Source organism: Plecotus auritus (assembly GCF_963455305.1).
Source record: "Plecotus auritus genome assembly, chromosome: 2".
Taxonomy (NCBI): domain Eukaryota; kingdom Metazoa; phylum Chordata; class Mammalia; order Chiroptera; family Vespertilionidae; genus Plecotus; species Plecotus auritus.
The window spans coordinates 192881627-192907679 of NC_137771.1; the positions used below are offsets into that span (position 1 = coordinate 192881627).

General features: G+C 36.4%; 1 protein-coding gene across 1 annotated transcript in view; it reads right to left on the reverse strand.

Annotated features, from left to right (window-relative positions):
• NAALADL2 (N-acetylated alpha-linked acidic dipeptidase like 2) overlaps positions 1-26053 on the reverse strand; it is a gene marked incomplete at its 3' end in the record, with an annotated part of 846771 nt that overhangs the window by 505511 nt on the left and 315207 nt on the right. The window contains exon 3 of the mRNA XM_080654263.1: positions 17631-17904. Coding sequence (XP_080510389.1) covers positions 17631-17904 — 274 coding nt within the window. The remainder of the gene's footprint in view (positions 1-17630; positions 17905-26053) is intronic.

Sequence of the window (26053 nt, forward strand, 5' to 3'; positions counted from 1 at the left end):
ACTTCTTTCAGGTACAATGACTCTTGTGGTCACTTGAGAAGATGTTTGAGGGTCATGTTTGCTTGGTCATCTCCCTTCTCATGAAGTTACAGACCACCATGTTTATTACATTCTAGATTTCTATTTCTGGAATTTGAATCATTTTTATAAAACAATGCAATTAATTTCCTTAAGGTTCAACTACAGTCATACCATTCTCAGGCTTAAAAACAATTCAAAGACCCTGTACTGTTATCCAAATTGAGTACAAAGTGCACCATGCATAGCTGTTCATGTTGAGCATGTAACCCAGGTGTGAATAATAACCCCTTGAGTTGTGAAGGACAAAACCTATACTCCCACCTGTGTCAATCTGGCATTCAAGGACTTTAGAATATGGTTCCAAACTACTACTATTTCTGTCATAGTCCCCACTACCCCAGACAGTTATACTCTACATCAGTATTTCTCATTTTTAAAAGTCCCTGTTATTAACATAAAAATGACATGACTTTCTGAAGATCCTAATGGGCATCCTCTGACACAGTTGTCCTTTCTTACTCCTTGAAAAGTACTGCACTGAGGTTTTCTCAAACACATATTCCTATGAGCCAATATGATATATTTCGTCTCTACTTTCTATAATTTCCATTATAAAAATAGTTGTAATGCTTTTCACTGGAAAAATATTACAACACAAAATGTGCTGTTTCAATCTCCAGCATATCTACATGGAAGTGTTGATAAGGACTTAGTGGGGCCAAGCAGTGAAAGTGGGAAGAAAGACGATCCAGATCTTGAAATGCCCACCGTTGTCTATTGGAGCTAATGTACTTCAACCAGTTTTTGAAAGGGGCTTCCATAGAAATCTCACTTCAGGAAATAATTCTGTCTTTAGAAGGACATATGGCTACCACCAAGAGACTGGTAAGTATGTTAGAAGAAATATTTCTAGCATAGAGTATTTCCTTAGCAATTAATTCATATTCATTTATAAGAACTTTACTAAATACATTAAAACTCATTTCAAATGTTATCTGTCTGCTGAATTGTATTTCTCTGATGCTCAATTCTAATTTGAATCCAAGTTTCTGTCTCTCTTAACAACCCCCCAGGACCCATAAACTTATCTATGTTTCATTTTCTAGTACAGTGAAATTTTCTTAGTGATGGGTCCATCGCGTGCCCATTCTCACCCAGGTACCCTGCATACACTGTTGACTTATCTGTCTTAACTTAAAATGATTGCACCTTATAACATATCTCTGAAAAGTAAAGCTGTACTTTCAAATGGGTTTGCCAAGAAAAACTAATTGTTAAACAAACTTGTCAGAATATTTTTATTATAATTTTGTTTCAATAAAAATGTGATTAAATCAGTGTTTTAAAAATACCAATTTTGAGTTTGCTGATGCCATTATGATATGCATAACTGTTGATTTAAGAATTTAAAGACTTGATTAAATAAATGATCACATAATATTAATACTCACATTGAAAAATGAGATAATTCATAGTTTCCATTTCAAATTTCTAAGCTACCTATTAATTATTTGTGATTCACTGAGAGCATCTTAAAACATGGCTATCACTCAATTGGTTACATTAAAGAACATATTTTTCTTATTTAAGAGAGTTTGAGGGGAAATCATATTGGTCTGAGAGGGTGTAGACCAGTCTGTGACTTTTTTGTTGTGTACCTACCAGAAAGGTATGGCAGCTACAAAAATACAAATTCTGTAAAAGATATTTAATTATTGGAAAATAGCAATAACGTGCATCAACAATGGCAGTTTCAATTAAATAATTTTTCAACTCACCTTCTACAAAGAGCACATGTCAACAGATTAAAGCATTTTAATATAATAGGGTTGTTATTTTTCACAAAAATATGCCTCAATACAAGCATTATTATATTAGTAATTTTGGCTTATGCACTTTGAGGCTATTCATTAAAAATCAGTAATTACAGAAGTCTCAATGTTCTGAAGGTTTGACAGGTGATAATAAAAATGTATTTATTACTTTCAAAGGAACCAGGTCTTTTCTAAATGTCTTTCCTATTTACCTTCAGGCAAGCTGAAAATCACAGCTGCAAGAAAGCACACTGAATTTTTTTTAGACACAAATCAATACACAATGATATGATAAAATGCCAAGCCATTTCTCTCCACACATTCAAGCTGCAGCAATGCACCTCTTCCTACTGTATGTATCCTGTCTCTCTAGAAAATTGTTCACTCGACTGGTTAGACTACGATGATTAATTTACATGCAAGTATTAAGAATGAGGTCACATCCAACTATTCTCTTTGGGGAATATCAAATGAGCAGGAACCTCATTACCTGTCTAACTATTTACTCCATGTGTACCCATTGTTCTATTGTGGACTTCATTGACACATAGTCAAAGAGTACTGAGAGATACAGAGCAAAATGGAACTAGTTCTGTTTTGTTTTAAATGTTTTTTTTTTACCAAAGTAAAATATGAAAAACTCCCCACATTAAATTTGTTTAAATAATATGTTAAATTTCAAACTGAGAACAAATAAAGCAACAGCAACAATTCAGACAGAAAATCAAATATTTTATACTTGCTAAAAAAAAAAAAAGTATTGAGATGACAACAGACAGGAAGATTGGCACACTTTAGAAAGAAACAGTAAACATTAAAATACAAACAATTATCTTCTACCTATGATAAAATATATGATTAGAAGGAATCATAAACCAGACGATTTTAAACATGACTAAAAATAAAAATATTAAAAATATTAAAAAGTGATTCTACTATGTTGATGGTTCTGTTACCATTGTAACTGGCTAGTTAATATATATATATATATATATATATATATACACATATATATATGTATATATGTGTATATATATATATATATATATATATGTAATATTTTTCCAGTGAAAAGCATTACAACTAGACTTCAGTAAAATATATTTTATATATATATATATACACATATATATGTATATATGTATATATATATATATATATATATATATATATATATATATATATTTTATTGATTTTTTTACAGAGAGGAAGGAAGAGGGATAGAGAGTTAGAAACATCGATCAGCTGCCTCCTGCACACTCCCTACTGGGTATGTGCCTGCAACCAAGGTACATGCTCTTGACCGGAATTGAACCTGGGACCCTTGAGTCCACAGGCCGATGCTCCATCCACTGAGCAAAACTGGTTAGGGCCTGACTAGTTAATATTAAAATAGGAAGAGAGCAAAGGGGAGGCCAGACATTATAAGCCTAGTCCTCTGGGCAGCTTCAGCAGGAAGCTGCAGTTTCACACTCCCCACAGAGAAGCACAGACCCATTCCCTGAAGATGACTGGGGGAAGGGACCCAACAAGGGGGAAGATGGACACATGTACAGTAAAGTTGGGTGATGTAGTCTAGCCTGGGGAACAAAGATAATTGGCGAGGGCGTGGAGCCACTGCAAACACAGGAAATCCAGAAGGATTCATTGGTTAAGCTCCCAGTTAATATTCCCAGACAAAGGAGTTCTCTCTCTCTTGTTCCTCTTGTGCTCCTGTTTCTCCCTTGCTCCTTGACCCACACTAGCCTGCCAAGTGGCCCTAGAAGCTGCATGGTCCTTGGCTATGCAGATGCTACATGCAATGGGCTGGGAACACAAGCTCACATGGCCAGACACTGGACTGGACTAGACTTCAGTATAGCGCAGAAACTCTTGGGAGTGGTTTTAATCCTAGCTCTGCTGAAGACAAAAGTACCCTTAATATTACATCATCAATAAAATTTTCCACAATAATTCATCCTCCTGGAGGGAGGGGACTTAGGAAATTCTTATTCCTGTGGCATCCCAAGAACCCCACTTCTACCAGGAACAGGTGGGGACACAGGGGATACCACACCTATAACAGTTCTGTGGTTCTATATAAAAATGGAGAAGTACCCCAAGCAGAAGCAATAGAAGACAGAAATGAATAAATTATTTCCTGTAATCAGCTAAGAACAATCATAGAAAATAACCAGATCAGAGAAGTGTCTCTGGGGACATCCACCTGTGGGTGGCCTGGGCTCCACACTGAGGAATAATCCAGTGCCATGTTTCTCTTCTACCTTGAAGTCGCAAAATTTATTCATGCTTAGGAAATGATACATGCTTTGAAAATTTTCAGACTTGACATTTTCAACCAAATCAATCACTCTGAATCCTTCTAGTTCCTCTCTAAGAGAATTTCTGAATGTACAGAATGTTTGAAAAGCCTGCTTTGACTAAAACAGTAATTTTCTCCTCAAAATTAGAAATGGTAAACTCAAGCAGTTCTCCTACTGACAAAATACATTATCAGAAGTACCATTCATCTCAATATAAGTTTTACTTTAGAAATTTACTACTATCTTATATAATTTAGCTTTTGAATCATCTTTAAATTAAAGTGCTTATGGTTATTAAAAATGTGAAAATTCAAAATGATCTCTGATGTTTATCTTTATCCTTTCTAAATAGCATGAGTATATTAGTACTTATGAAAAGTTCAATATTCAGAGATTGTTAGAATTTTATTAGTACTTCAATTTCAAGTTCATGCAAGGGCTTTTCATCATGGGCATTATTAGGAAAACCACAATGCATTGAATCATAAAAACCATTGCTGCTTCCTTCCCTGCCCCCATGGGCAGACATCACTAATCAATCATAGTTCCTCTATCAATCAAACTGCTTCTCTAAACATTATTCTAGCTAATCAAGGTCAATTAAATAGAGATTGGCATAAGGAGTGTACTATATAAAATATTTAATAGTTTAATATTAAATAATTATTCATTTGAATAACTAATATTTAAACTAATATTTAATCATTTAAATTATTTAATAACTGAAGCAGCACAAGTACTATCAGTTAAAATGGACTCCTAAGCAATCAGAAGGGACATCACTAGTATGGGAAACTAGTATATGACAAATGAATTCAGCAATAAAGATGAGAAACGCAATACATTTTGCTATGTTTGGTTTAAGCAATCATACTTATCACTTTTTTCCTTTAATAAAGACTTGATCATGGTGTATGATCTTTCTGATGTACTGCTGGATTCGATTTGCTAGAATTTTGTTGAGGATTTTGGCATCTATATTCATGAGGGATATTGGCCTGTAATTCTCTTTCATTGTGTTATCTTTATCTGGTTTTGGTATTAGGGTGATGCTGGCTTCATAGAAGGAGCTTGGAAGTGTTCCTTCCTCTTGAATTTTCTGGAATAGTCTGAGGAGGATAGGTTTTAGTTCTTCCTTGAATGTTTGGTAAAACTCCCCTGTGAAGCCATCTGGCCCGGGGCTTTTGTTTGCTGAGAGCTTTTGATGACTACTTCAATTTCTTCCATAGTTATCAGCCTATTGAGATTTTTAGAATCTTCCTGAGTGAGTTTTGGAAGGTTGTATTTTTCTAGGAATGTGTCCATTTCCTCCAGGTTGTGTAGCTTGTTAGAATAGAGTTGTTCATAGTATTTTTTAACAATCCTTTGTATTTTTGTGGGGTCTGTTGTTATTTCACCTCTTTCATTTCTGATTTTGTTTATTTGGGTCCTCTCTCTTTGCTTCTTGGTGAGCCTGGCTAGAGGTTCATCAATCTTGTTTATCCTTTCGAAGAACCAGCTCTTGGTTTTGTTGATCTTTTGTATTGTTTTTTTGGTCTCTGTGTCATTCATTTCTGCTCTGATCTTTATTATGTCCTTCCTTCTGCTCACTGTGGGCTTTTCTTGTTGCTCTCTTTCTAATTCTTTGAGTTAGATGATTTATTAGCATTTTTTCTTGTTTTTTTGAGGTAGGCCTGTAGAGCTATAAACTTCCCTTTCAGGGCTGCTTTCATTGTGTCCCATAGCATTTGCATTGTTGTGTTTTTATTGTCATTAGTCTCCAGGATGTTTTTAATTTCTTCTTTGATCTCCTTGATCACCCAATCATTGTTTAATAGCATGCTATTCAGCTTCCAAGTGTTTGAATTTTTTGGAATGTTTTTATTATAGTTTATTTCTAATATTATGCCACTGTGGTCTGAGAAAATGCTTGATATGATTTCAATCTTTTTGAATTTGGTGAGACTTTGCTTGTGACCCAGTATGTGGTCTATTTTTGAAAATATCCCATGTGCATTTGATAAGAACATATATTCCATGGCTTTGGGGTGAAATGCTCTGAAGATGTCAATTAGGTCCATCTGATCTAGTGCGTCATTTAGAATTGCTGTTTCTTTGCTGATTTTTTGTCTAGATGATTTATCCATTGATGTCAGTGGTGTATTAAAGTCTCCTACTATGATTGTATTGTTGTCAATCTCTCCCTTGATATCTTCCAGGAGTTTTTTTTTATGTATTTGGGTGCTCCTGCATTGAGTGCATATATGTTTACCAGAGTTATATCTTCTTGTTGAATTGCTCCCTTTAGTATTATTAGTGGCCTTCCTTATCTCTTGTTATGGCCTTTACTTTGAGGTCTATTTTATCAGATAAAAGTATCGCAACCCGAGCTTTTTTCTCATTTCCATTTGCCTGAAAAATGTTTTTCCATCCCTTCACTCTCAGTCTGTGTGAATCCTTTGCTCTGAGGTGGGTCTCTTGTAGACAGCAAATATATGGGTCATGTTTTCTTATCCAATTGAATTGCCATGGCCTAGAGCAAAGAATATCCTTACACGATATTATTCTACAATGTCATTATAATTTTAGATATTTTACAACAGCATATTGTACAATTATCCCAAACAAACTTATAAACTAATTCTTTGAATGTTTGGCAGCAATTTTTAAAAAAAGGACATGAAAGGATTTAATCCCTTTCAGAAGGAATTAAGGCGCTGGGAAGGCACTTGAGCATTCTATATTGGCCCCTCTTGCCTTTTGTGCCAAGAGGGGCCATCTTCTCATAATCCAATTGCCCTCAGCTGTTGCCTGAGCTTTCTGTTCATGCTGAGCTTGAAGCCTTGTGGTGGCTGGCACCATGGATCTGTCTCTCGCCCAATCGTGTGAGCTGGGCCCTCCCTGGAAAAGAAACTGAGTTCCCCAAGATATATGATCAGTGCTGGGGCCCCGCCAGCAGGCCAGGGGATCCCAAGGCAGGTGCTGGGCCTGGAGGCCATGGGGGCATAGGCTACCAAGGAGACAGAACTGAACCTCACATCACCCTGCTTGGCCCCGGAGGATGACTGGTTAGCCAGAGACGGGTAAGATTCCTCAGGGAAGGAACAACCTAAGACAGACACAGTCGCAGAGGGGCCATCAGGAGAGAACTTGGGGATCAACAGAGGTGGGGCACAGACCCTCACCCCCCCAACCTTGCAGGGGCCTGAACCCTCACCCCGTGTGAGGAAGGTCTCTTGCCCCCATGGCTGCTTTGCTTCCCACGCACAGCTCAGATCGAGATACAGGTGACAGACAGTGACTTGGCCCAGCTCAGATTGGGACCCAGGTAACAGACAGAGACTTGGCCGACAGCAGCTGCCCTATATTTAAATCCAGCCTAGCACCAGGAATGCTCAGGGCCTACTCAAGAATGCAAATAATCCTTTCCACTAATATTTACAGGGCAAACTAAGATTGTTGGTAGAGTATTAAATTTGACAGTAAAATAATAATCAAGTTTTCAGATTAATTTAAATAGGCTAATTGAAATAAGTGAATATTCAAGAAAATTTAATTGTACTGGACAAAAAGCTGTTCCTAAAGTGGTAACTAAAATTTCTATTGGTAGTTCATCTCATGGTAAAATTACTGAACATGCAATGAAACTAAAGCAGTCATATTTTTGTGCAAAAAATTAAAATTTAAAGTTATCAAGACTGCATTATAAAATTTACAAAAGCCTCCATTAATCAAAAAAAGGGGGGATAGTAGGGTAATATCATGTAAGGAAAAATATCCTATAAGTAAATTACATCTAGAAAATTTTTACTTTACAAAATTAATTTTCATTTGTAATGCTAACAGCAAGACACCCATGAAAAACACACATGGTGTCTAAATAAGACAAAGGAAAATCGTTTGGGCAAAAATAAAAAGGATCCCAAATCAATTATTTAGAAAAGATTCCTTTATTAACTTTTGGTCGAGAATATGTTTGTATATTTTCAGAAAACAACTCCAAGACCATGTGGATTCCTGCAACAGAGAGGAATTGACAGGTCTGCTCCAACCAGGAAGACAAGAGGAGAAACAGCCCAGAGATGGAAGACGCTAATGACGCCTTCCTTACCAAGCTAGCAGTCAGCAGCTGTGCAACGCAGCAGGTGGCCTAGGACCAAACCAGAGAGGGTCAGACCTGCATTGCCACCATGTGCCCACCACCCAAATGTCATTGCTGACATGTACACATAAGGAACGGTTTGACATTGAAACGGGGACTCAGAACTGTTGGACATTGAAATTGGGACTCAAACATTTTTTGTTATTATATGTTTATTTCTAGTCTGCAGAGGCAAGATTTTTTAAAGGAAAGAAATGGGGAAAAAATAGATACAGAGGCAAAGAAGCATTGAACAGACTGTCAAACTACAGAGGGAAGGCAGGGGAGGTTGGGGAGGCGGGCTGTAAGAGATCAACTGAAGGACTTGTATGCATGCATATAAGCATAACCAATGGATACAAAACATTGCGGGGGGAGCAGGTAAAGCCATGTACTGGCGGGTAGGGGAGGCTGGGGGGAGGTCAATGGGGAAAAAAAAAGGAGACATGTACTAATATTTGTAATACTTCAAACAATTAAAAAAAAGACAAAAAAAAAACCTTGAAAAAATATTTGCTACAATGATATACTAAATACAGTGTTTTGACATACAGTAATTATGTAAGATATTTGCATTTTTTAAAAATAATATAACATGCACACATCCATTTAAAAGATAATAAAATTAAGTTAAAAGTGTAATGTAGAGATTTAACCTAAGTGAAGTACAGTTCTCTCAGGATTACATTTCCATATTTTAAGTTTATTGTCTCCAAAGTCAATAGACAAAGTTAGAAAACACAAATTATCAGTAAGAAAAAATAATTTTAAGCTGCCCCAGATTTAACAAATAGGCCCTTACAAAATATTTAGATACTCATTTGCATTATTTGGCCAACATATTGAAAGTAACAATCAGCCAGAGTATATTTCCCTTCTACCCACTTATATTGAACAGTCATATTAAAAGTTAAAACTACATATCTTAAAAAGGAAATCATTAAATATATGTATAGAAGTAGGAAAATACATAGTAAAAAAACAAAAATTAAGGAAGTCCAAGAAAAAGAGGGTATTAAAGAGAAAACTTTGTTATTTTCTAACCACATGGGTCAGTTTATATTTTAGTTTCTGAAGGTATGTAGGAAAATTAGTTACAAAAACTGGCTTTATATTGTGTTTACTTTCTCTTGATGAGATATCAACAATAAAAAGTCAATAAAGACAGTGACAGTTCAGAAGATTCCAGTTATGCTATGCCCTAAATAAAATATGAACAGTAGTTTAGAGGTATGGGGAATCATTCTGATAAGAAAGTCATGGAAGACATTGCTGAGGAGATCGCATCTAAATGATGAGAACCATGAACTGACCTCGGTGAACCTTTCGGCAGAGGTAAGTACAAACTCTGATAGAATAAAAACCTCTGCAAATGAAATAAAGACATCAAATATGTTAAGGTGTAAAACATGACTTCTGAATTTTGAAAGAGGAAGTGGGGTGGGCATTAGATAAGGATGGATTTTCAGGGAATGTGTCAATGAAGGAAGGAGCAACTTCCAGGTGGTACTCAACAGTTAGAAGGAACAGTTGAGATGTACAGCTGAGAGAGGTAATAGTATGTTGGTTAGTTAGTCAGATTTTACCGAAATGAGACTGTATGCAATAGGAAGGTTTGTAGACTAAAAAGATTTAGCCTCATTAGTTCTATAAATCCTAGAAACAAAAGAATTATATAGAAACTGGATTTAGATTATTCTTTCTCAAAGTGAGAATGGATGAAATAAATTAGTGTAAAAGTGATTAATCCTACTCTATTTACATTTTCACCACCAACAAGTGATGATGAGAGTGTCTGTAAATTTACCACCATTCCCATGCTTAACCTATTTATTCTGTTTTGCTATAGTAAACCAAGAATAAAACTCTTAAAAAAAAAAACAATAACAACAGCAGCTCTGATTAATTGCTCCAGAACTAAGCATCCTGAGAGAACTAAATCATCTCCCCTGGGGTTAGATTGGAGAGCAATGGGGAAATAGGGTCATTGTCTTGAAAGTCTAAGCAGAGAGCTGATAGACCACTTCCAGGTGCTTGAGGACAAAGAAGGAAGCTCAGTAGATAATTTCTGCAAAATGTTCCAGGAGGTCGAAGTATCTCAGAAAAGTATGTGCATGGGTTGGCAAAGTAGGTTTACAGTTGTGAGGATATGAAACACATTTTATTCTTGTATTATTATTAATTATTGTATTATTTATTTGTAAAAACTATGAAACTACTTTTGCCCACCCCTGTATCTGATATAATCTGAGTAAATTCTTGATCTTCCATTAGATTTGTCTGTAAGGTAAACTCTGACCAGGGAACTTCCCCTTTCAGGAAATAAACAAACAAACAAACAAAAAAAAAACAGAAGGAAATCCCCTGCCACTTACCATTCAATTATTGATTTAAAATAAAAAAGAATAGTTTAATGAATTTTAGAGAGAGAGAAATGGAGAAGAGGGAAACATCGATGTAAGAGTGTAATATATAGGTGAGCTGCATCCTGCACGTCCGTTACTGGGGATCCAACCAGCAATCCAAGTGCCTGACCAGGAATCAAACCAGCAACTGTGTGGTGCCTGGGATGATGCCCAACCAACTGAGCCACACCAGCCAGGGCCCAGTTATTGATTTTTTTAGTTGCCTCTGTGACTTTGGATGGAAGGTGTATGGGATTTGAAGTGGAATGAGTGCATTCTCACTTTCTACCCAATGGCATTGTTCTTGGCACTGTCCAACCCACCTAATATTGTAGCCATGCTGTAATTGGCATACAAGTCTTATGCGATGTTCTCTCTCTCTCTCTCTCTCTCTCTCTCTCTCTCTCTCTCTCTCTCTCTCTCTCTTCCTCTCTAAAATAAATAACAATTTATTTAAAAAAAAACTGAAATAGTTATGCATTTGACTATGGGTTGAAGATTTTTTCTTAGGGGAAAATGAATGTGGAAAGAGTGAAGTAATAGAGGAGGGTAGGAAGTGAGGAACTGCAGGAGGAGATAAAGGCAAGAGGAAGATCACAGGAAACCCCAACTGTTAGAAAATTGGAAATTGACTAGAAAGCATTTGAGTCTGTGAAAAAAAATATGTCCATATTTGTTTTAATTCAACTGTCTTTGCTATAAAACCCTTTATTTTATATGCTTTTGTTCTCTTTTTTAAAGATGGACTTTTTAAATATATCTTTATTGATTTCAGAGAGGAAGGGAGAGGGATAGAGAGTTAGAAATATTTATGAGAGAGAAACATCGATCAGCTGTCTCCTGCACACCCCCTACTGGGGATGTGCCCACAACCAAGGTACATGCCCTTGACTAGAATCGAACCTGGGACGCTTCAGTCTGCAGGCCGACGCTGTTCTCTTTCACACGTAAAAAATGTAACCTTTCTCACAAATATTTAACTATGAATAATATGTTGTGTTAGATCACTTCTTTATTTGTAAATGCTTCTGTCTAAATTTTAAATACTGGAAAAATGTGTATGTAAATATATAAAATATATGGCAACTAGTCCCATGGTTATTATCCTCAAATTAGCAGAAGTTATGAATGTGTATTTGTATGTCTATGTATATGTGCAAGTGTGTATTATGAGAATGATTAAATTAGACACGATTGATGACATGAAATAAAAGGAAAAGAATATCAATACTAAACTGTGCATGTCCTCTGTGGCACACATTTTACTATGGAGATTGTATAATGGAGTCAATCATTTCAGTATATCTTTAGAACATTCATATTCAGTAGACATATCTGTCTATTATTTAGATAAGGAAACTAAAGTTTAGGATTTTTAAATAACTTGCTCATGTTTTAAGTTAGCAGTATTGAGCCATGGAGTTTTGTAATTGTTTACCTGACTGCCAGTTTCTTCCATTAGACCTCCAACTACATATGGGCAATGGCCAAAGCTTTCTTTTTAACCACTTTGTCCCCTGTGATTGGCATCCAAAAGGCACTCAGTGTGTATTTGCTGAATGTTGATGGCTTCCTGCTATATTAGGGAGACCCAGCTGGCTAAGTTCTATATTAATCAGTTAATCTTTCCATATCAAATTAAAATATATAGGAAAATATTAATCACAGGACACTTTACTTAATAAATGATATTCAACTTATTAAGGCAAAGATATTGAAGGAGTTGCTAATTCATTCCAGAGAATTCTTCCCGGAGACAGTGAAAGTAATATGATAGAATTCTGCCTTTTAAAATAATCTATCTTAGTGTATCAAAATAGTGCATAAACCTAAGGATCAACTTTTGCACAGATCTCTCTAGTTCTGAAGGGAGGTAAATCTTACATGCAAACTACATATTTAAATGCTGGCATTTTATGGAAATTAAAATATAAATTAAATCTGCTAGAAAAGTTACATTACCACTTAGTTTTATAAGTGGTATGCTTTAAATCATATCAAAAGTAAAAATAAAAAGGCTGACCTAGACTTTTCTGTCAAATTACACTTAATTATGGAGATTCAGAAATTTTACCAGTAACTTTAGTCAAATTAGAACTCTCCAGTCAAACACTTTCTCACTAAAATGTCCATTATTTGTTTTAATTCACCTATCTTTGCTTTAAAACTTTTATTTTATATGCTTTTGTCCACTTTCCCTGTAACCTTTCTCACAAATATTTAACTATGACAATATGTTGTGATAGATCACTTGTTTATTTGTAAATGCTTCTGTCTAAATTTTAAATACTGGAAAAAATATATATGTACATATATAGCCTGAGTGGCCAGATTATTATGATCTCTGAACGCATAATAATCTGGCCACTCAGTGTATATCCTATGTAATAAAAGGCTAATATGCAAATTTTCCCCTCGACCAGGAGTTTGACTAGCAGGCAGGCCGGCCAACCGCCCATGTCCCCTCCTCCTGGCCAGACTGGCTAGACCCCACCCATGCACGAATTCATGCACCGGGCCTCCAATATATATATATACACACACACACACACACACACACTGAGTGGCCAGATTATTATGCATTCAGAGATAATAATAATCTGGCCACTCAGTGTGTGTGTATATATATATATATATATATATATATATATATATATATATATATATATAATATGTGGCAACTAGTCCCATGGTTATTATCCTCAAATTAGCAGAAGTTATGAAATTGTTTTGTTAATTCAGTGCACAAAGCTCATGATATCAGGAATAGATGGGATTTGGGCAAATGTATTATATGTAATTTTAAAAAAATAATAACTTTTATGCAATTGTGTTCACAGCTATTTATCTCACAATTTTTCTTTTTTTTAAAATATATTTTATTGATTTTTTACAGAGAGGAAGGAAGAGGGATAGAGTTAGAAACATCGATGAGAGAGAAACATCAATCAGCTGCCTCTTGCACACCTCCTACTGGGGATGTGCCCGCAACCAAGTTACGTGCCCTTGACCGGAATCGAACCTGGGACCCTTCAGTCCGCAGGCTGACGCTCTATCCACTGAGCCAAACCGGTTTTGGCTCACAATTTTTCATTGTTGATCAAAAGATAGATCCCAAGAGAAGAAAAGGGAGACAAAAAAAAAAAAGCAAAAAGCAGCTCCAAGCTTACATCTTCTTTTGGTGAGACAGTAGCTTAATCTTCATACTCATACAATTCTGTTCCACTCCTTTACCTTCTGATATCTTTTATCTACAACAGGAATCCTTCAGAGCCAAATGCATGTAGTTTTGCCTTTTGCCATAACACTGATACGTTTGTTTTTGTTTAAGAATATTAAAAATAAAACAGGAAGACAAAGTTTTCCTAGCCATGAGAAAATAGACATCTGACTGCAGGTTATTAAAAGATTCCATGCAGTGATTATATTTTTATACTTTAAGACATGTTAACAAATTATTTGATGATGTTCAGATTTCATATGTTAAACTATGTCTTGATATTTTACACAACAAAGATAACACTGTTCCTCAGGACCAACTTGACAGAATTTGTAATTCTGCATTAAAAAATAAAATACTCTGCCCTGGATGGATTGCTAAGTGGTTAGAGTGTCAGCCCACAGACCAAAGGGTCTTGGGTTTGGTTCCCAAGTCAAGGGCAGTATCTCAGTTGCAGGCTCCATCCCCAGCCCTGGTCCAGGCTGGAGGCAAGCAGTCAATGTGTCATGTGTCTCTCTTACATGGATGTTTTGCTCTCTCGCTCTCGCTCTCTCTCTCTACCTAACTCTATCTCTATCTTTGTCTCTATCTTTGTCTCTATCTCTATCTCTATCTCTATCATCTCTATCTCTATCTCTATCTCTATCTCTATCTCTATCTCTATCTCTATCTCTATCTCTATCTCTATCTCTCCATGCCTCTCCCTCCTCTCCACTGTCTCTAAAAAAATCAATGGAAAAAAATATCCTCGGGTGAGGATTTAAAAATAATAATTTAAAAAATTAAAAACTAAAATACTTTATTCTTAGTTTCTTTGATTTTTAGTTTTTAATTTAAAATATGATCAGGGATTTATTTATTTACTCAGATTATTTACTCAGATTCGTGCACATTGAAAGGAAATTAATTAGAAGGTGGCTGGCGGGGCAGTACGGGGGAGATGGGCCTGACAGGCCTTGGAGCCAACCTCCCACTGCCAAGTCACCACAGCTCAAGCAGCTCCTGCAACCCTGGTGGTCAGTGCACATCATACCCACCGGTTGGTTGGCCAGTCAGACGGTCACTTAGCCTTTTGTATATATAGATACTATCACAGCATTTTCCTCCTTGATGATTGATATTTGTCATGTTAAACAGAATACAAGACCATTATAATCAGACAACAGGGTAAAAGTTTGTGCTTCCAAATCTTATGATGGATAGTTCTGATATTTTCCTAATCTATCCCACTTGAATGTGTCTACTTTATGCCACATAATAATAATAATAACATTTATAGAGTGTTTTCCAAGTGCCAGGCACTTTATGTGATTTTTATAATTTCTTTCCCACAACAACCACTTGGGATACTAGTATGTTTTCTCTTATGAAAATAAGAACATGAACGCTTACAGAATTGAAGTGGCCAACCCACAGTTTGCACCTGATAAAGAAGGGTGCTAGCCTGCATTCTCTGAGGAATGGGTAGTGATAAATGTGTTGATAACAATATTTTAAGCACAGTTAATGAGTTGGTGAAAATAAATTTCTACACAAAATTGCATTATTGGGTTTGTCTTTCAGACACAAAAAAAATACTTAATAGAAAGAACACTCTAAAACCCATAAAATGTATTGGAATAAAAACAAATCCCCTGTTCAAAACTAAAAACATGGCTGACCCAACCTGACCAATCCATATTAAATATTAATTGTTCCCTTTGCTTTCTGCATCTGTGGGGGTTTCACAGAGGGCACAAGAAATAATTGCACAGGGATTACAAGAAGTCATATATTCTATTTGTAAAACTGACTAGACATTGTCAACACTCACTACCAATGTCTTTAACAGTATGATGATATTATAGTGGATATTTACCTTTTAATAAAAATATAAATTACTGTTTATTCCCCAAAGCTAACCTCACTCATGCTAAATTATTTATGTATCCATTTTAATATGTATTTTGCATCTGACAGGACAACTCTCCTTAGGACCCTTTCTCTGACCCACCTGTCATGATGATGGGGTAAACAATGTCACCTTTCCAGTGCACAATGAATTACAAAGAAGTTGCAAAGTACACCATCCATCATGCTGGCACTGTGCCGGTTTTCCAAGTAGATCTCAGATATCACAAATGCTGTTTAGACTGTTACCAAAAAGCAAAAATTGGAAGCTTATCCAAAACAGTCACATGATGAATGGACATGACAGCTCTTCAAAGAAAAGGGGCACTACTCTTCTACAAATAACCTTGTCAAAAGCAAAGTAGTGGGGAGCTTTGCTGGCAGTCAAACTAGAATAATTTAGAAACTTGTTAATGGATCTGCCTGATAGAAATTCATGCAAACACAATGTACTCAAAATAAAAAATTAGGTATGCCTGAATCAGCAGCAGCAACCTCTCAAGCTTGATTTGAATTAGGAAATGATCTGAAGGGATGCAGAAAAATTACTAGTGTTCTATTAATTAGAATATGTGAGTATCAATAATACATCTGTCTAAAACATGTACATAAAATATGCAAGTATTCCATATGTATGTAAAACAGTTACCTATAAATTGCTTTGCTTTTGAAAATCATAATACAACTAGAGCTTTAAAAATCCATATAAATACCTTATTAGATCCTTTATTGAATAGCTATTTAAATGTGTTTTTAATTGATATCAGAAAGAAGAAGGGAGAGGGAAGAGAGATAGAAACATTAATGATGAGAAATAATTATTGATCAGCTGCCTCCTGCATGCCCCTACTGGGGATCAAGCCTGCAACCCAGACACGTGCCCTGTCGGGAATGGAACAGAGACCTGATTCCTAGGTCGATGCTCAACCACTGAGCAACACCATCCAGGCTAAATATTTCATATATTAACCAGAGTTAATCAGAAGTTAGATTCTTAAAAATCTGTGGCAATAATTAACAACAATCAGAAACATAACATTATTTCATTTGTATTAAATGAAGCAATCTACTGGTTTATAAAATACTAAATGTACTCATTAAATTGATATTTTTACATGGAAACAGACCACTTGCTATTTAAGAAAACTAGTGACCAGTTATATATTGTATCTAACTGGCAAACTGTCTTTACTACGGCCTCGGCTCTGTCCTCCAAGATTTATATATATTAGTCAATTTGATTCTCAAAGCAACCTTATGATATTGGAAATATGATTAGCCACATTACAGAGTTGAGGAAGTAGCCCTAGAGCTGAGATTGAAACCAGTCCATGTGGCTCTAGAAGCCATGTACTTAACTTCAATGCCAAAAAACCACAAAAAGTAACCCAGAAAATAACAAAGCAATAATCCACAGCTGGCCTTCTAGCTCAGGTGTTTTCCATTAAGAAAGTGGAAGTACTGAATTTCAAATCTTATAAGTGTAAATAATCACATCAATTTTCCACTGCCTCCATCTCTATTCTTTCTGTCCATAGCAACCTATTAAAATCTGCCTTTCAAAAACAAGGAATGAAATGAACATGTACTGTATGTATTAAGGGAAATGTGAATGACTCAGTCACATGTTCAACACTTTTGAATTAAATTCTTCTAACGTGTTTTCACTTTCCAAATATGACAAGTCAAGAGCCAGGCAATCCAAATCTTCCTTTTTCTTCCCTGGCATCTCCACACTGAGGACATTTAACGGTTACTTTTGTATGTTGCATCTTGCCAGTTAGTTCAATTTAGATGAAAGCTGCTGTTTTCTAATTCTATTTCACTGTAAATGACAGAGACAAATGGTCATATTACCTCGAGAGTTCCGTTGGCAGAATAGGCTGCGTATGAGGAGAGCAGATCTTGGCTGCTGTGTGTTCTGGCTTCTCCACTGCAAGGCTGGCTGTTAGGATGAAAGCATTGGCCACTGCTGCTCAGCGTCACAGAGCTGGGAGAAGGGCCTGGCAGATTCAGCAGCACAGAATAATCTACAAACTGCACATCTTCTAGGCCCAGAGAAGTCCACTGAGCCTTAATCGTCTTTGAAATTTCTGTGTCATCTTCGCTTTTGGAGAGTTGCATCAAATTTCTGAAAGAAATTTAAAAAGCACATTATAAAAAAATAAGAAAATCTTTATTCTTTTTAGTTGTGACTGTTTCATATATCGACAATTATTAATAGCTTTGGATAGGAAAGATGAATGAGATGGGTCACTACACAAGAAACTCCCGGTTAGGTAGAGGTGATGAGCTTGCATAGAAATTGCACTAAATCAAAACAGAATGAATTAAGTCCTTAAGAATTAATAAAGCACTGTGGGACTGAAGAGAAGAGAGTGATTAATTCCAACTAATTCTTTTATTTATTCTGATCATTCTATGGACATCAACACAATCCATTTAAAACTCAGTTCAAAAATTAGGACTCATACTGGTTGAGACAGTTCTGTATTACTGTTACTGTTATTTCACACTAGAGGCCCAGTGCATGAAATTCATGCATGGGTAGGGTCCCTAGGCCTGGCTGGCGATAGGGCCAATCAGGGCCTTCTGGCTGCCAGCCAGGGCCGGCCTTCCTTCTGGCTGCTGACTGGGGCCTTCCTTCGTTCCACACCACCCCATGCATGGTGGTCAGCACACATCATAGTGAGCGATCGGGCTCCCGGTCGAATTCCCATGGGGACAATTTGCATATTAGGCTATATATATATATATGTATATATATATATATATATAGCTATGTGATTAATATATAGCTGTTGCTATTGCAAATGATAGAGACAGAACTCTTTTGATACAAATTACATGCCAAATGGCATGATGCTATGATCACAATGATATGCAATAAAATCAATATATCATGGTCAAACCAACCACAGCTTCTCAAACCAATATGAAATTTTTTATGTGTGTATGCTGAAATCTATATATTTATTTCTATAGCTACCCAATAATCCATAGTGATACTATATATTTTTGCTTATTATATTCTAGAAAAGAATCTGTTAAAAATATGTGTAGAACCTAGAACAGAGTCAGACAGGGAAATTAATAGATAATAATCCAATAAAGTTTTGTTTTGTTTTATGATGGAATTCATAAGATCACCATTTTACCCCCATATATATATATATATATATATATATATATATATATATATGTGTGTGTGTGTATTTATATGTGTATCTATATATGTATATATATACATATATATCCTCTTATGAGAATTTTATTGCTATCCAAACTATTACCTAAGTGAATATTTGATAATCGTTATTTTTGCTCATCCATTATTTTTTTTCTCATTCATACTTGTTACTTTTTGGACCCTGTTTATTCAAGAAAACCAAAATAAAATACTTCCAAAAATGGAATAAAAGTACACACAATGAAAAAAAATACATACAATAGTAAAGGAAGGCATTGCTGGTGACAAAATGTAGGTCTATTGACACAGCTTAAAAGGAAGATGTAATAATATACAATGTCCCAGCTGTTTTCTATCTTTTTAAGTGCTATTCTATTCTTTTTTTTTAATATCTAGTTTGATCAATCATCAATAGCATGTAAATTTTATGGAAGAGGTGATTAAAGAATTCTATTGTTTTTATTTTTATTCTGAATAAGACTAGCGGTCTGTATCCTATTCCGTTTTTGTTTTTGTTTTTTGGGGGGGTGAGAATTTTGGAGGTATAATGGACAAATGAAATTATATATATTTAAAGTTTAAAACACGATGACCTGATATACATCTATATTATAAAATTATTATCACAATCAAATTAACACATCCATTAGCTCACATAGTTACCTTTGAGTGTATGTTTGTGTGTGTATTGTGTGTGTTGAGGACACATAAATTTAAGTATACAGCACAGTATATTAACTATAGTCACCATGCTGTACATCAGATCTTCAGAACATATTCATCTTATAACTGAAGATTTGTACCTTCTGACCAAGATCACTCCATTTCCTATAGCCCCCAATCCCTGGCAACGAAAATTCTACTCTGTTTCTATAAGTTTAACTTTTTTTTTTTTTTTAGATTCTACATGTATGTGATATTGCAGTATCTGTGTTTATTGGTCTGGCTTAATGAATCAATGCATTTATCATAGTGCCCTCAAAATTAAATTTATATTGTTGTAAATTGCATCCTCTTCACTAAAACTGAATAATATTCCATTTTTTATGCCCCACTTTTCTTTATCCATTCATTCTATATAATAAAAGGCTAATAAGCAAATCTACTGAACTGCGGAACGACTGGTCTCTATGATGACCACCAGGGGGCAAATGCTCAATGCAGGGGCTGCTCCCTGGTGGTCAGTGCACTCCCACAGGGGGAGCACTACTCAGCCAGAAGCCAAACTCATGGCTGGCGAGCAAAGGGGCGGTGGCGGGAGCCTCTCCCGCCTCCACAGCAGTGCTAAGGATGTCCAACTACCAGCTTAGGCCCACTCCCACTGGGGAGTGGGCCTAAGCCATCAGTCTGACATCCCCCAAGAGCTCCCAGACTGTGAGAGGGTGCAGGCTGGGCTGAGGGATCCCCCCCACCCCGAGTTCATGAATTTCATGCACTGGGCCTCTATTTAGATTATAAACGCTTAGCTTGATTTCATACTTTGGCTAGTAATTCCCAGTATAAAGATAACACAGCATATTATTAATAGTAGAGGCCCGATGCACGGAATTCATGCAAGGGACTTGGCCCTTGCAGCCGTGGCAGTTTGCCTCAGCCCTTGCAGCCCCAGCTTCGTCCAGAAGGTTGTCCGGAAGGTCGTTTGGCTGTCCAGTCTAATTAGCATATTATGCTTTTATTATTATAGATATTATGTATGCAACTATATGATATGTCTTCTATGTATCAATTTTATTCATTTTGAATATATACCCAAAAGTGGTATTGCTGAATCATATGGTAGTTCTGAGTAGTTTTTTTAATTGTTTGAGGAAACTCCATACTGTTTTCCATAAAGACTATACTAGTTTACATCCCCACCAACAGTTTAAAAAAAGTTACCTTTCCTTCACATCCTTGCTGGCTTTTGCTATATCTTGTTTAATTGCTAACCCATATGAGGTGATAGCTCATAGTTTTGCTTTGTATTCCATGATGATTCATGAGACTGAGCATCTTTCATGTATCTGTTGGTCATTTGTACATCTTCATTGGAGAAATGTCTATTCAGGTCTTTGTCCGTTTTTAAATTGGGCTATTTGTGGACTTTTTGCTATTGAATTGTATGAGTTCCTTATGTATTTTAGATATTGAAGCCCTTATCAAATATATGGTGTGTAAATATCTTCTCCCATTGCATAGGTTACCTTTTCGTTGATTGTTTCCTTTGCTGTACAAAAGTGTTTTACTTTGATATAGTCCCACTTGTCAATTTTCGTTTTGTTCCATATGCTTTGGTTGTCATATCCAAAAAACCATTGCAAGACCAATGTCAAAAAGTATTCCCTTTTGTTTTGTTTTCTTCTAGAAGTATTTCAGTTTACATTTAGGTCTATAATTCATCTTGAGGTTTTTTGTGAACAAGGTAAAATAGGAGTCCAATTCTATTCTTTTGCATATAGATATCCAGTTTTTCTCCACAATTATGTGTTCTTGGCACCTTTGTCAAAAGGAATAGACCATCTATGCATGGGCTTATTTCTGGGCTTTCTATTATGTTTCATTGATTCTGTTTCACCACTCATTGGATTGGTTTCACTGATAACTTTATATCAAACAGATCATTATTCTGTTTTTATACCAATACCACAATGTTTTATTACTATAGCCTTATAATATAGTTTAAAAGCAAAATGTATGATGCTCCCAGCTTTGTTCTTTTATTTAAAGATGGCATTGGTTATTCAAGATATTTGTGGTTTCTTACAAAGTTTAGGTTTGTTCTATATCTGTAAAAAAAATATGTGTTTGGAAGTTTTATAAGGATTCCATTAAATCTGTAGATTACTTTGTATAACATGAATATTTTAACAATATTAATTCTTCTAATTCAAAACAGAATATATTATTTATATATATTTCAATTTTTCCCATCAATGTTTACAGTTTTCTGTGTACAAGTCTTTCACTCCCTTGGTTAAATTTATCTCTAAGTATTTTATTATTTTTAATGTCATTGTAAGTAGGATTCTATTTTTTTAAAAAAATCAATATAGTTAGCTGTGCTTAGAAACTCAACTAATTTTTATGTTGGTTTTATATCTTGCAACTTTACTAAATTCATTTATAAGTTCTCATATTTTTTTAAATTGAAGCTTTATGGTATTCTGTATATAAGATCATGTCATGTGCAAACTGAAAAATTTTCCTTCTTCCTGTACTATATGGATCACTTTTATTTCTTTTTCTTGACTAATTCCTCTGGCTAGAACTTGTGCAGAGAGCGTGGGCATCCTGTGTCTTGTTCTTGATCTTAGAGGAAAACTTTTAGCTCTTTGCTGTTAAGTATGATGTGAGCTGTTGGCTTTTAAGATATATCATTTATTATTACTTATTCTATATTATTTATATTTCTTCATCTACTGAGATGATGTTGACACTTTATTGTGTTCATGTGTTGTATAACATTTATTGATTTGCATATTTTAACCATCCTTGTATACCAGGGATAAATAATTGATCCTTTTTAACATGAAGTTGAATTCTGTCTAGTATTTCATTGATGAGGATTATATCTAGGTTCATCCAAGATATTGGACTCTAATTTTCCTTTCTTATTCTTTTTTTTTTTTTTTAATCTTTACCTGAGGATATTTTTCCATGGATTTTAGAGAGAGTGGAAGAGAGAGGGAAAGACAGAGAGAAATATCAATGTGAGAGAAACACAGAGAGAAATATCGATGTAAAAGAAACACATTGATGGGTTGCCTCCGGCACACTCTCTGACCAGGGCCTGGGTCCAGGAGGAGCATGCAAGCAAGGTATGTGCCCTTGACTGGAATTGAACCGGGGACCCTTCAGTCTGCAGGCCGATGCTCTATCCACTGAGCCAAAACTGACTAGGGCCCTTTCTTGTTGTATTCTTATCTGGATTTGGTATCAGGGTGATGCAGGTCTCATAAAACTATTTTCTTTTTGAAAAGTTTGAGAAGAAATGTTTGGTAGAATTCACCAGTAAAAACAATCTGGCCCTGGGTTTTCTTTGTTGGCAATGTTTTTTATTATTGATTCAGTCTTCTTTCTAGCTGTAGGTCTCTTCAGATTTTCTATTTCCTCATGATTCACCCAAGGTAGGTTGCATGTTTTTCAAAATTTATCCATTTCTTCTATGTTGTCCACTTTGTAGGAATAATTGTACATAGAAGTCTCTTACATTCCTTTTTATTTTTGTAATGTCTTGCTTTATTTCTGATGTTGAGCCTTTTTTTATTTTTCATCTATCTAAAGGTTTGCCAATTTTATCTTTTTTAAAAAAAGCTCTTAGTTTCATTTATCTTTTCTATTCTTTTTCTATTTTATTTTATTTATTTCTGCTCTGATATTTATTTCCTCACTTTTGTTAACTTTGGGCTTACTTTATTCTTCTTTTTCTAGTTTCTTGAAGTGTAAAGTTAGGTTTCTTATTTGAGTTATTTTTTCCTACATTTTGTATAAACTTCCCCTTAAAACTATTTTTGCTCCATAAGTTTTGATATGTTCTGTTTATATTTTTTGTTTTGTTTTTCTCAAGGTATTTTTCATTTTCCTTATGATTTTTTTCATGACATACTGGATGTTCAGCAGTTTAATTTCTACATATTGTTTAATTTTCTAGCTTTCTTTTGGCTATTGGTTTCTAGTTTCAAAACACTACAGTCAGAAAAGGTGTTTGATATAATCTAAAAATTCTTAAATTTGTAAAGACTTACTTTGTGACCTAACATCTGCTCTATCCCAGAGGTGTTCCATGTATGCCAGAGAAAAATGAGCTCACTGCTCTTAGGCAGAATGTCCTATATATGTCTGTTAGGTCCATTTGGCCAAAGTGTAGTTCACATCCAATATTCCCTCATTGATTTTCTGTCTGGATGATAGATCCATTGTTTAAAGTGGGGTACTGAAGTCACATACACTTACTGCATTGATATCTGTTTCTGCCTTCAGATCTGTTAATATTTGCTTAATACAGAAACTTCAATTTTGGGTGTACTACTATATATATCTACAATCATTATAATCTGTTGATGAATTGACCCCTTGATAAGTATAATGACATTTTTGTCTCTTGACAGTTTTGGACATGCATCTATTTTGTCTGTTATAAGATTGCTAGGTTCCTCAGTGGCAAAGGCTATGGGTATACACAGTACTGCTGGCAGGATTGCTGGGGTCATTAGTAGCAAAGGCTCCTGGAGAAATCCTGCCGTTCTTTCTTCAAAGGGTATGTTGTAGCCTAGGGAATCCCTCTTGGTGCCTGGTCTCATCCCCTCCTTTATTAAAAATAGATTTACTATACATGTATGTGTATGTCCTTAACAATTCATTACTTCACTTTGTGAGTTTGAACCCTACTATAATTGGTATCTTATATTATAGTAGAGCCAGTGCATGAAATTCATGTACGGGGGTGGAGGGGTTGTCCCTCAGCCCAGCCTGCACCCTCTCCAATCTGAGACCCCTCGAGGGATGTCCAACTGCCCATTTAGGCCCGATCCCACCAGGATCAGGCCTAAACGGGCCGTCGGACATCCCTCTCACAATCCAGGACTGCTGGCTACCAACTGCTCACCTCCCTGCCTTCCTGATTGTCCCTAACCACTTCTGCCTGCCAGCCTGACCACCCCCTAACAACTCCCCTGCTAGCCTGTTTGCCCCTAACTGCCCTCCCCTGCAGGCCTGGTTCCCCCCAACTTCCCTCCTCTGCCGGCCCGGTCACCCCTAACTGCCCTCCCCTGTAGGCCTGATTGCTCCCAACTGCCCTCCCTTGCAGACCTGGTCCCTCCCAACTGCCCTCCCCTGCTGGCCATCTTGTGATGGCCATCTTGTGTCCACATGGGGTCAGCCATCTTTGACCACCTGGGGGCAGCCATCTTGTATGTTGGAGTGATGGTCAATTTGCATATTACTGTTTTATTAGATAGGATAGAAGCCTGGTGCATGGGTGGGGACCAGCTGGTTTGCCCTGAAGTGTATCCTGGATCAGGGTGGGGGTTCCCTTGGGGCGTGGGATGGCCTGGGTGAGGGGCCTGTGGTGGTTTGCAGACTGGCCACACCCCCCAGCGACCCAAGCAGAGGTCCTGGGATCTGGGATTTATTTATCTTCTATAATTGAAATTTTGTAGCCTTGAGCGGAGCCAAGCCTCCTGCTTGCTCAGTGGCCACAGCCATTTTTGTTAGGATTTATTTATCTTCTATAATTGAAACATTGTAGCCTGAGTGGAGTCCAGTGCCAGCCAGGATGTGTGTGAAGCTTGGCTTCCTCCATTGCCAGGGAAACCCAAGCTTCCTGCTTGCTCCGTGGCCATAGCCATCTTGGTTGGGTTAATTTGCATACTTGCTCCTGATTGGCTGGTGGGCGTGGCTTGTGGTGTAGCGGAGGTATGGTCAATTTGCATATTACTCTTTTATAGATGGGACTGGAGACCCAATGCATGAAATTTGTGCAAGAGTGGGCCTTCCTTCCCCTGGCTGCAGGAACTGTCTTCCCTTTGGCACCTGGGACCTAGGCCTCTGCCTCTGCCTCTGCCTCCACCCACCACTGCTTGGTCTGGTCTAATTAGCATATTATGCTTTTATTATTATAGATTATTATAGATGTGAAAGTGTCAATCTATGAGAGCAATGTCATCTATTAGAAATGCCTGGGGGCACTCACCTGAGCCCCAAGAGTTTCCCACTGACATCTCTCCTTTCCAAACCAATGTTAGGGCTGGACCAACTCTTTTGGTACTTACTATGATTGCAAGCCTTCAGCCATGACAATTAGGAAACTTTGAAGAAAACATGTTCATCACTTATAGGCCCTAAAGTGTATAAGATGTAATAGGGGGGCACACAGTGAAGTCATGGGGAGAAGAGATAGAGAGAAGATGAGAGAGAAAAAGAGAGAGAGAGAGAGAGGGCCCAGATGAACAGGTTTAAGGTTCTGCTTTTATTGGGGTTGAGGGTGGGCACCTAAAGTTTTACTGGCTCACTCTTTATTGTTGAATTTAAAACTTAACAGCAGGAATGGAAAGTACAGAATGAGAAAAAACAAGTAGCCCAAGTGGTCAATTATCAAAGTTAACCAAGATCT